The 12,988-nt window shown below is 39.1% G+C and overlaps 1 protein-coding gene across 4 annotated transcripts in view; it reads right to left on the bottom strand.

The window, feature by feature from the left end:
• The window catches only part of Astn2 (astrotactin 2), a 917,671-nt gene that overhangs the window by 656,529 nt on the left and 248,154 nt on the right, over positions 1-12,988 (bottom strand). For 2 of the 4 annotated variants that reach the window (XM_034502232.2, XM_034502233.2), the window contains exon 4: positions 3,388-3,543. The exons of 1 other annotated variant lie outside the window; for it this stretch is intronic. In XM_034502232.2, the coding sequence (XP_034358123.1) occupies positions 3,388-3,543 (156 nt within the window). The remainder of the gene's footprint in view (positions 1-3,387; positions 3,544-12,988) is intronic. One more of the 4 variants, XM_076934798.1, reaches the window with a different exon arrangement.

Here is a 12,988-nt window from a genome sequence, read left to right as displayed (position 1 = left end):
ATGCTTTAATGACATTAGTCTGATGTACTGTGTGTCAGTCTGTCTGCCTGTGGGGGGAAGCATTTTGAGCAAGGACCTTTTACATACAGTCAATTCCAAAGACATAAACTACAAGGGATTTCAGCTGTTCATATATTCAACCAGCATGTGTTAAATGCGTTGTATGTATTGGATTTATAAATATGAAGCATCTATTTGAGAGAGAAAGACAGAAAACAAGCACAGAAGAACAATCTTAGGCTGTATTCTTATGGAATATCCACACACAGGCTAATGTAACAGATAGTAGCCAGTCCAAAAGGAGAAAAAATTTACTGATGGGTTAACATGGGAGAAAGTGATCTGAGGTATGTAAGGTGAGAAGGAACCAGGTAGGACAGCAGCTGTTGGTAATGGAAAACAAAGAAAAAAAAACATGCACAGGAAGCATTAGAGAGGTCCCAGTCTCTGAAGGAAAAATATGCTAGCTGTGCTTGTGAAGTGTGACAAGCAACCAGTTTGTCTAGAATACAAGGAAAACCAGAGTAGATATTAGGGAAAATAGCAGGATGCAGATCATCATGATATAGGGTCTTTATTTCAGAATTTAGAGCTCAGACGGTATTCCAAGAAGAACGGGAAACCGCTCAAGGATCATGAGCAAATTTTAACTGGCATAGGATTTTGAAAGAAGTAGTCTGGTTATTGTATAGAGGAAAACTGAATCAGAAGCAGAGTATAGTTACAAAAAGAGAGCAAGAGATGACAATAGTCATGATTGTGAGAACGAAAAGCAGGACATAATTTTCACATACATTGAGGAGCGACACTTAGATGTATTCATTAGAATTCTGAGACTCCTCCAAACTAACAAGGGACAGTAACCATCCACAGTCTATCTGAACTGCTGCGTGTTCACTAACAATCTCCACCTGAAATCCTGTCTGCCCTGACAGGGTAAAACAGATTACAAAGGAACGACCAATTTTAGACAAAAAGGAAACAAAAGAACTCCATGTGATGTAAAAATATACATGTGATGAAAAAATACTGATGTAAAATGAAACACTGCCCAATTGTCTTATAGTTGAGGCTTGCTTATGAAACATGTGAAGCACAAAATAGATAGATTTGAAGAGTTGGATGACATAAAGATGTTTATGATAAATGACAACATGAAGTCAGAGTGGTCCTGAAGAAGAGAGAAACAATTTACTTGAAGCCAAGTAAATTATGGGGTTTATGTGGTGTGAAAACGTAAGGAGGCAGAAAAGCACTCTTGCTAAACCTGAAAGAGTTCTTGATAAAGAAGAGTGTGATTTTATGTTACCTGAATGTGCAACCCAGGAAAACAAACAAGAATTTAAGCATGGTGGGTACATGCACCCTGAGCATTCTCACTATTTTCCTAGACTCCTAGAGCCATCATATAGTTTGATGGGTCCTATTCTAGGGAACTGGAAAACTGAGCCTCAGAGAAAGTGATGACTTTTTCAAAGCCATCCAAGTGGAAGGTGATTAGGTTAGCATTAGGACACCATGTTTCCTGCTTTAGGGAGACTGCTATTTCCTACATGAGTTCCAGAAATAAACTCTGCAACTCAACTCTCTTTGCTTTGATATATGACCTTCCATAATATACTGATCTTGTCTGCTTTTCCACCATCTTGATTTAAAGTTCACAGAATTAGGACCAAGATCCTCTCAACAAACACCAAGCACTATCTCTGCCATGTTTTTCAAACACTGATTTAGATACAGCTATAAATATCATCCAACTAGGAAGACAACCCTAAGAACTCTGTCTAGCTAAGGAGAGTCAGGAAGAAGCAAATTATCATGCACACAGGACCAGAACAAACACATACAAAGAAAATCCAGGAGACTTCATAGTGAGTTGGAACTATCACAGCTAATGAAATCTTTATTAAAGTATTTCATTCAAATGGGTAGAAGGATACTTAGGATTTCACTACCAGTATGACATGGTAGACAAGCTACGAGATTTTGGACTTGTGATTGGTTGAAATTCTCTGGCTTTACCAATGTCTACATCACTGGTTCTCAACCTATGGGTTGTGATCCCTTTTGAGGTTGAATGACATTTTCATAGGTGTAACCTAAGACCATCAGAAAACACAATTATTTACCCTGCAATTTATAACAGTAGTAAAATTGTAGTCATAAAGTAGCAATGAAAATACTTTTTTATGATTGAGGGATCACCACAAAATGCGGAATTGTATTCAAGGGTCACAGCATTAGAAAGGTTGAAAACCACTGTTGTAGGGTATCCTCTGATACATGTTAGTGGTACTTTTTCTGTCTTGGTAAGATCATATATAACATGTGAATTATTTTACTTGCTAAAAAAGGGTTCTACACAGAAACATATGTGGTAGACAAATCATTTAGCCTGCTGCCTGGAGTAAGTAAATGGGAAGACATAGTTTATAGGGGTCAGTTTATTTATTTAAGACACACAAAATTCCAGAAGAGGGAATGTAGAGGACAGAGCACACAGAGTTAGTAGGAACAGTGAAGAGCTGAACACCATGCAGTTTTTAAGTGTCATATTCATAAGTTTGAGCACACAAAAGGTGGCAGAGGAATGAAGTTACAGTAGAGAAAGGAGTGAGAAGGGCAAAGAAGAGCAATGAGCCCGAGATCAGAGTGGCCCGACGAAATAAAAGTGCAGGTTCAGAAATCACACAATGATAAGTGGGAACCTCCCATCTGCAAAGTCACACAGGTACCCAGAAGAAATGACAATGGTGTGAGAAGATGGAGGGAAAAGGAGAGGAGGAGGACAAGTATGAGCAAGTCTGTTCTAACTAAACGTGGATGATTGCATAAGATTTTACTACAATATGAGAGAGGTGTACTTCAGACAGCTCTAATAAAATGATCCAGGGGATGCAGCATCAGAATGGAAAAAGGAATCAGATCTATCTAATCTATGATGCCAATGTTTTCAGCTGCTGTATTCTTCGAGTTCTAAACAGTGGTTCCCTGACAGTGCTCCTGGGAGTCCTTGTTTCTGACTCTGAGACAATAGTTCTCATGCTTTCTACAAGCATATTCTGTTTGTCTTATATTCTTGGTTAGGAACACCCTTGAAAAGAGTTGTCACTACTTCCAGGTAGTGGTTATAGAAGCTCTCCTTATATTCCCTTGTAGACACTTTAAAATTTAAAGTGTTCATTGTCATCCTCAGATGAGGCAGCATGGTTCTCAGAAAGGTTAGTACTAACCCCAAGAGCACACACCCATTATCTTCAATCGGGCTTAACAGGCAGGGAAGTTCTACAAGTCATGGGAGCAGTGGGAAGGCACTGGACACGGTTCCCTGGATCTGGGAACACAGGACAGACTTCTGTCTTCTGGCTCAGGGCCAGGAGTTCCTACCTCGAGACTTGTTCCTCCGCTTCCTCTTCCCTGCAGAGGTGCTGCTGCGCGAAGCTGGCTGCAACTGACCGATCTCCACTGGTGTGTTAGCCCGAAAGCTCTCCTTGAACTTCTGCATCAGGGACTCCACTGTCTCCTGTGTCGCCTCAGCTGCTGCTACAGGGTGGCAATGGGGCTGAGGTTAAGGCTTGACCAACTCACAGTCCCTGGGGGACTGGGACTGGCCACCTTAAGACTCTGAAACTCTATCTCTATCTGACCCAGTAAAAGCAAACACTCAACTACAGGTCCTCTCACTAAAAGATACAAGGTTGGCATTATCTATCACCTGCTAGATTTTAGGCATTGGAATAAACTCTTGATATATGATGGTGAAAGGTAGGTACAGTCTATGTTTCAAATAATTTGTAATCCAGTAGGATAGATAGATAGATAAATAGATAGATAGATAGATAGATAGATAGATAGATACTATGGGTATATATATATATATATATATATATATATACCCATAGTATATATATATATATATATATATATATATATATATATATCAGAAACATTGCTTGATGTTGGAAATATATATATTATAACAAGAAACATCTCACCCATCCAGCAAGTCAAGGCAGCCTTCTTGGAAAAGGTACTATTGAAACTGAGATCATAATGATGCATGCAAAGACAGCAGAGCATGGTAGCAGGACATTAGGGATGAAAGTGTCCTAGAAAGAAGAGAAGCAAGCATGATGATCTGAGGGCAGAGAAGGGAAGCTCTTCAGTAAGAGAAGGAAGTGCAGTGTGGGTGCGATTTAGGTTGCACACAGAGCGTGCTAAGGAATGAAACATGTGAATGAGGATACCTTGTACACAAGACTTAATTTAGATTCATCTAAATGGTGAAGACTTATCACTGAATGGCTTTAAAGAAGAAGACAACATATTTAAATTAGGTCTCTCTGCTAATTATTACTAATTAAAGTAAAGGGAAATACAGAGAGATGGGAAAGGAGGCAGAAACTAAGAGATCTCCATAAGTCACTCAGGGCTAATGAAGGTCTGAATGGATACAGTGGCAGTTGAGAGCACGCAATAGCTTATTCACAAAACTACAGCACTGTGGGATGCAGCTCAGTTAAGTCTACATCTCAAATTTAGCAAAGGAAAACCAAGGCTTCCATCAAGTCGTAGACTTTTCTCCATGCCAGCAACCAGTAGTCAAGCCCATGAATCTGCCAGTGCATGTGCAACAACCTGCTAGTGACTTATTCATGGCCGCATTTTCAGTTCCCAAATTGAGACCAATAGAAAATTCCATAGAAAGACAAACTGAGGTCAGAAATTTAGAGAAAAACCATAGAAGATAAAAGGAAAAATATAGGAAAGCTTGAAAAAGAAGATGAGAGATATTATCAAAGGCAGGAGGAGGAAACCAGAGGAAGAAAACAGGACACACCTAAATGGCCTTCGTGCCTTTGTTCTGAGAAATGTCCAAAGACAGCCCTGCCTTTGAAATCTTCAAACTCAGCCTCCCTCCCACATCTGCAGAGGATGGGAATGTCTTCTCAGGTGGAGTTTCCTACGACTTGACACCAGGAAATGGCATGCACTCAAGATTCATTTTTCTTTGGATGGATTTCTCCAGATTAGACAGAGAAACCGCCCTAACCTCTCAACACCCACTTCTTGTTTTCTTAGGGGAAAAAAAATCAACATAGACAGATGTGTCTGCAAGGTAAGTCAAAACCAGAGGGTGGATTTGGATATTAGGTTCTGTGGGAAGCCCCATCTTCAGTGACACAGGGAGAATCATATTGCTAAGAAACACAATTGAATGCAAATGAGCCATATGGTAGCACTATAGCTCCCTCAACTCTGTCTTTTGCTGTCTTCTTCCCAGTCATCTCTAGTCAGGTCTATGAAGGTGATCCAAGGAGATTCCACTTAAAGGTTTGCAGTTCTAACCAGAGGCTGCAATGTAATTTTGATAAGCAGTGTCATGTGAAACTTAACTCAGTATGCACAGAAAGGAACGATGTAAACAGAACCATAAGAGGAGGCTACCCTCTTCTCAATTGTTCAGAAGAAGCAATGCTCTGAAATCCACAAAGGAAGAGAAGGAAAAGAGGAGAGGGAGGGGGAGAAGAAGGAAGAAACTTCAGAAAAGAGTAAAAGCAGTATTGACAGGCTGGAAAGGAGAACCTCACCAAGGGTATCCCCATTTTGATGACGAATTTTCAGCCTCAGTATCTGTAAAAAAAAATCTATGTTTGTAGTATTTTATTATTGTAGCCTTTGTGATGTTTATCCTGCAAAAAGATGATGACTGTGATGTAATCATTACCAAATTAATCTGAGCTGGATAACAAATGTACTGGAATAGAATGATAAATGATATTACCAGAATTTGTAGCAGAAGATATCTAGTAGTCTAAGTAAAGGAAGTGATAACAGACCATGTGAGGTAATACAGGAGAGGAAATCAGAAGCCTAACTTCGACCTTGTTCTGAATCCTCGGCTTCACTCTCTGGGACCTCTCAAGCATTGAGCATCATTTTGAACTAGAGAATAGTCATACTTATGTTTATAGAAGATTGTGCAGGCAAAGGAAAAAAAAGAGTTCCTCATCAAGAAAAAGAGGAGATGGCCCAATAAGTAAAAGTACTCACTCATCAGCATGAGGACTGAGGTCATGTTGCAAGGTCAAAAGACAGAAAGCCAGGCATGCTCCCATGTTCCTGTAACCATGTTGTTGGGAAAAGGATAGGGTCATGAAGAACTAAGGAGTTTCTGACTACCAGCCTTATTTTAAGTTCAGTGAGAATCTGTTTCTCAGAGAATAAGTTGAAGAATGATAGAACAGAAACCTCTCTGTCATTCTCTCATCTTGGCACACATGTGTGCCCATATATGCTCATACAGAGGAAAGGGGAGAGAGGGAAGATAAAGAACAGGAACAAGAGTAGAAAGACTACTAGGACATAGCATGAACATAGTCCAAGTACAAGCTGATAGTAGCCTGCAATAGGGTAGCAATGGTAGAGATAGAGAAGCAGAGCAAGCAATAGAGAGCATGGGGAGAAGTGGCAAAATAGTATGTATTGTGAAGTCAGCAAAGTTTAGGGTTATATTAGATGTTAAATGCCCAATGAATGTGATGTATTATAAAGATAGCAAGGGAAAGGAGAGCAATGAATTTACCTCCTCTAATTCTGGCTTTGAACAACTGTAAAGTGATGATGCCTAGGTGAGATGAGGACCACATTTAACAGAAATGAGTATGAGTTTAGATTAAAAGCATATAGTGTCCTTTCACTGAGGTAAAGCCACTTTTGTTCAGACTTAGGTTCTTCACAATGCAGGCAATACAAGGTACATGTATGCCTGGCCTATTTCACCTGCTCTCTATTTATACCACCAGATCTCCAAATCCCTACCACATTTAATCTGCAAAGGAAACCCTTGGGGAATCATCACCTGGCTTCTTGTCATCTGGCTCCTAGTTTGGCAGTAGGATGCTATGCCAAAGGAGAATTTGAGAGCAATTTTCTTCTATCTCCTTGTTTATGTTACATACTTATGATTGAGATTCGAGCTCTAGACAACTACAGATTTTGTCAGGGTCCCCTATTTCACAGTTTCAGCTTTTATGGGGATCAATAAAGCCATTTTCCCACTTCTTCATCTTTGTTTCTAGTCTATGATGGCTCTGATATGTCTTACCCTGGTGTCTTAATATTTTCATCTTCATACCCTTCACTTTGGCTACAAGTCCCTTCATTACCCTCTCCTAACAGTCCCATTATAGTATGTTTATCTGGCCTTGCCTGGGTCCACATGCTTTCTATATCTCTGACATGAATCATTTCCTGGAAATCAGCTCTTCCTCTCCTCTTAGTTTTATTTTAGTTTTCCTAAGCTGCTGTAGGTTTTACAAGTTGTGGCAGAGGGCAGTTTGTGGAGAGGGAATGTTTGCTTCTGAGGGTTTCTGATCCCAACTTAGCAAATCCCATCCATCTGTTTGGTTGATCTTGAGTTACTGACAACACCCAGAACCCAGACAGGCTTGGGGCAGCAGTGATCATGAAAACCTCTTCGTGGCTAATGTCATCCTATATTTTACTCTCCCCATTCCCACCCCTCCTGGCCCAATTCAACAGCTCTCTCAAAATCAATATATCAATTTGTTCAAAGAAGCCATATTATCTTTGGGTACCCACTAAGCTCTGCCAGCCCAGAGTAGCAATATATTCACCCATCACCAGCATGAATGCAACAGATGGTGCCTTCTCTGAGCATCTCCTCAGGCCCAGAAGCGGGGAGAGAAGCAGGGCTGCCACTTCTTTCTGACTGTTGCAAAAGAGATCGTCAAGCATAATGGTGATGAACCATTAAGGTTTGAGGAGACAAAGTGTGCTTCCCCAACCCGTGAAAAAAGGAGGTAAAAAGAGGAGGAAGGAAGAGAAGTGAACATAGATGAGAGGAAAAAAAATCACACTCAGTAATAGATGTAAATATGGAAAAGTGTAAACAGGAAGGCAATGGAGAGGCAGGGCAGACCATAGAAGCAGCTAGTAAAAAGACAGAAGGAAGGTAAAGGAAGAATGTAAGAGATGGGTGTAGGGAGGGAGGGAAGAAAAAAGGGATGGAATGAAGGAGGGAAGGAAGGAGGAAAAAAGAGAGGAAGGGAGGGAAGGAAGGAGGGAGGGAGGAAGGAAAAGAGACAGAAGAGAGGGAGGAAGGAGAGAGACAATCAGTCAGATGTGGGGAAGGGGAACAGATTTAGTCACTCTACAAAGACACAGAGGTGCACTGATTTCCAGATACCCAACACGTTCAAACTTGTAGTCTGCAGAACACACTGTGTCTATACCCAGACTCAACTGTGCAACCAATCTGCCATCCACTGCTTTTTCCACACAGTGATGTCTGTGTACACTTTCACTGAAATGGGCATAGATTTGGGTTCAAGTTTCAGTAGCATATTCTTCACTCTCTTTAATTTTTGTAGACACATCTAATCTGTGTTAGAAAAAAAGTTTCACAGTTCCCAAGCACCAACACTTTGCCAGGAAATGATCTTGGCATTGCTTTATGTTTTCCCATTTCTTTCTGGTGACAAGTTTGAAAGGCAACTATCATTCACTGCTGTTTAGAAGTAGACACAGACTCGGAGAAATTAGATGATATTCCAAGGCCACAAAGCTGGTATTTGAACTCACATAATAATGATGGATATTCCAGGTCCATCCACTGCACCATGCTCACACCCATGGCCATGGTCAGATTGGTGTAGAGACATGTATATCAGCATTATACTTTGGATGCCATTTATTCGAGCCTACATAGCTGCCCTGATGGCCAAGCCCTCTACACGTAATCTAGGCAGGGAGTCCCAGGCAATCTGGACCTTACTGAACCCATGTGAAGACTGCCTTGAGGTCCAGGATCTGCTAATCTCATTTTGCACTTCTCTCTCATTACAGATTTATGCAAAAAAGACAAAGCAACTAATGGATGTTCATTGTTCATATTGCCTTGTGAACGAAGAAAAGACCATGGGATTAGTTGACTTTCTGATCCCTATTGGGGAGTTCTTGGCAGAAACAGCTTAATGGCAGAAGGTTGTATTTTGGTACACAGGTTATAAAGATTGAGTCAATCATGATGGGGAATTCATCGCAACTAGAGCCTCTTATAGATGCTTTCTATATCATACTTAACAAGAAGCAAAAAGACTGAAGTTGGAAGCACTGTGAATTATATGCTCAGTGTTGCTTTATTTCCTATGACTTATTTCCCATCTCTTAAAATGTTACTCAAACTTTCAAAGCAAGTACTATCAATTAGGGATTAAGTATTCAAATACATAAACTTGTTGGTAACATTTTTACACTCACAATTTAATATTCGATATCATGAAGCTATTTCATCTATATTGAAATGTTATTTCCTCTGAATTAACAAGGTCTCATTAAGGCATAGAGCTTAGGAAGGTCCTGAAACTTAAAAGATTCATAAGGAAGGACTCCTTCTCATATTATAAAAGCAGTAAGCAATTGCTGGGGAGAAGAGGCTCTGAGCCACTTACCAACCTCTGAATCATGCAGGGAGCTTCAAAAATACAGCTTCCATGAGTTATAAAGAGTTATAAATATACACCATCATACCCAACTTTTAGTTGGTATTAGAGATCCAAGCCCATATTCCTATGATTACACAACAGGCACTTGGCCTATTGATCCATCCCCCTTTGGCTTGTACATTTTCTTAAATCTTTGGTGCATAGTATAGCTTATGTTCAACATCCAGTGCTGATATGTGCTATTTCCATTGCTCCTCTTCTCTCTTTCAAGTTTTGGGGTAATTTGAGGCTCAGTTCTCAAACTGATTAACTTACAGTGCTATCTTCAAGAGGATGTCCTATTCCCATACATGAGCAAACACTATTTTACAGAAATCTGTAGAGGTAGTTTTAGAGATTATCATCAGACCAGGACACTCTGAGAAAAACATATTACTTCTACATTGTAGGTGGACCTCATGCAAACAATTGAAGGCCTTGATAGAACAAAGGCTTGAAAAGAGACCATCTTCATACATGAGCTACAGAATAAACTCTATCTAGGCTAGCTTGCCAGCCTCCCCAACTACAAAAGCTAATGCTTTCATATAAACATATGGATGATAGACATATAAATATAGAGTGCCTATAACCGACAATGTACATATGTGTATATACACTAATGCTTATCTCTTTGTGTTTACAGTCTTTGAACTGGATACACTTAGATACCAAGAATGTGAAGAAAGTGGTTTTAGTGTCTTGGTAGATCTCAAATAGACCCAGCACAAAGCCAAGAACCACCCAGTTCTCAGGTTGATAAAGGTCAGCTATAGAAAGTAACACCTAATTTTTTATAGGAGTGTTTTCATGGAAAAAAAAGCAATATAAAAACAGCCAGTCTTCTTAGCTACATGAGAATGCTCAAAGACCAAAAAATAAAATAAAATAAAACAAAATATCTAAGTTCATGATTTTAAAAATGGCTGCCTCTTCTCAACTCGCAGGGATTGACTAAATGATGGATAGAATTTTCTTACTGTTTAGGTTTTTTTCTCTCATATATTTTCTTAAACCTTTGGTGCCTGGTTCAGCTTATCTTCAAGCAAGTGCCTGGAGACAAGATAAATGGGTGAAGAACAACAAATATAAATTGAAAAGCCAGCGAATAGTCTTTTCTTATACACAGGATTTTGGGTCTATCAGTTAACTTGCAGGCTCATGAAGTGGATATTATTTCAACTGGGAAAACTCCATCATGTATGGAAGACTGAATCAAATTTGTGGTATTTTCTTTTCTTTTGACTAAGTATAATACTTCCCAGGTTCAGTGGATCTGGTTTCATGTTCCCTAGCCAGAGCACAGATGGTCTCCAAGATTCCTTCCGGCTCCAACATCTTGAAGTTCTAAATGTAAATGAATGTGCTTTTGTGAAAAGGAATACCATTACCACAGAAGCTGCTCTCCTGTTTGCAAAACACTTAAAAAGTATTTCTTTTATCTTTGAGATTATGATAAAATTACATCATTTCCCATTCATTTTCCTGCTTCACACTCCCCATATACACTTGTCCTTGCTCCTTTTCAAATTCATGGCCCTTCTTTTCATTAAGTGTTGTTACATACACTATGTGTATATTTGAATATATATATATATATATATATATATATATATATATATATATATGTATATATATATATTGCTATTTGTATTACTTTTTCAGAGTTCACCATTTGATGTTGGCTAATCAAATGGTGTGTTATTTCCTGGGAACAACAATGTTTTTTACTTTCAGAATTCTTTAGTTACTTGTAGTTCTTTGTTTAGTGTTGAGGACTTCTTAACCGCCTCCCCACCCCCACACCAACCCTGCCCTTGTCAGTATATTATTCTTGGAAGTGTCCTATCTAGATCAATTGAACTCCCATTTTACAGTGGTCAGTGAATTGACAGGTGATTGGAAGGGCTAGTCAGCATTGCCATAACACATAAGTTCTGTTCATGGAAAAAGGATCAAATATATATATATATATATATATATATATATATATATATATATATATATATATGAACTAAGTCAAATCTCACTTCATTTTAGTGAGACGTGACTCTGGAAGGCTCTGGATTGAACAAGTTTTCTCTGTCATACTTCTTACTAGCTACAAGGTAGACATTAGTTAAACCCCATGGTAACTCCTTCTACAGTGTTCAAATGATGTATTCTTGAACTCCAACAAACTGTTTTCAACTAAATGAAATGTTAAAGTGCTTGTCACAGTTCATGATACACTTATGTAAAATTAAGAGTTAATAGGACTGTTTCAAAGATATTTCTCCATTCATCAGAGAAAGTTCATAGCCTCTCCACAATATATGATGCACACCCTTAAGGGATTTAGTCACTACCAGAATTCCCCCATTAACTTATTTTTTCTAAGACTTCCCAGAACAGTCACATTGTATGTCTCTGTGCTCCTTGACACTGAAAGGTCATAAACATTCTTCAATTCTATATCTGAAATTATTCCTTGATGGGGGCTAAGTATAGAAACTGTAGGCACTGAGATGAACTGAATAGCACCCCTTTCTAAAACACATCACTGGCATAGTCAACGAGGTAAAGATAGTAGAAAATAGTGTCCTGGATTTCTGTGTAATTATAACACCACTGACCAGGTATCTCATAGCTCTGTGGTTAGAAAGAAATATTCAGAAAGGCTATGAGCTATTGAGCCATAAAAGATGCAGCCAGTGGCATGAGGAAAAGAAGAGACAGGTATTGTAGAGAAAAATCACACAAATTTTGTTGCTTCTGGAGCTTATACTGAGAAATAATTTTTTAACATCAAGGGAATTCATCTTTGAGTCAAAAAGTCTGGGTGTCCTAAACTTACCCCTGCTTTGTTCCTTTTTCTTTCTTTTTTCTTTATTGTATATTTTATTTACATGTCAGATGTTATACCCTTTCCCCATTTCCCCCCATCCAGGAAGGCCCTATCTTATCCCCCTTCCTCCTGCTTCTATGAGGATGTGCCCCTACCCACCCACCCACTCCCACATCACCTCCCTCAAATTCCTCCACAATGGGGCACCTTAAACTCCAACTTAAAGGCCCTATCTTACTCAGTCTCCCTAATATTTAACCCTACTTTTTTTGTCTGTGTCTACACTTTGATTCCAAAAGCCCTGATACACTGACTGGACACAGTGTAGATAGAGATTCAAACCATCATACCATTAGATCCCCAGTGTTTTCTGAGCCTTCACTCCTTATGCATGAAACCTAGTATATAAATAATGTAGAAGTTTGTGTATGTTTAAAAAAATCTTTGTGTGTTTTTTTGTTATCATTCAATGAAAATATATGCAAAAGCTTAACAAGTTACACATAGTAGATCAACAAAGTATAGGCTTAATTTTCATGTCCATTTGTGGCAGACCCTCATAGGGTCTTGTACAGTACATGGTAGGTTTTCCACATCTTGTTGTGGTGACTCAATGGTGTTGGACTCAGAATTGTAGTCTTCTACAATGTTC

This window comes from Arvicanthis niloticus, chromosome 5, assembly GCF_011762505.2.
Source record: "Arvicanthis niloticus isolate mArvNil1 chromosome 5, mArvNil1.pat.X, whole genome shotgun sequence".
In the NCBI taxonomy this organism is placed as follows: domain Eukaryota; kingdom Metazoa; phylum Chordata; class Mammalia; order Rodentia; family Muridae; genus Arvicanthis; species Arvicanthis niloticus.
The sequence above is the reverse complement of the archived record's forward strand: the minus strand, read 5'-3'. Positions and strand labels throughout refer to the sequence as shown.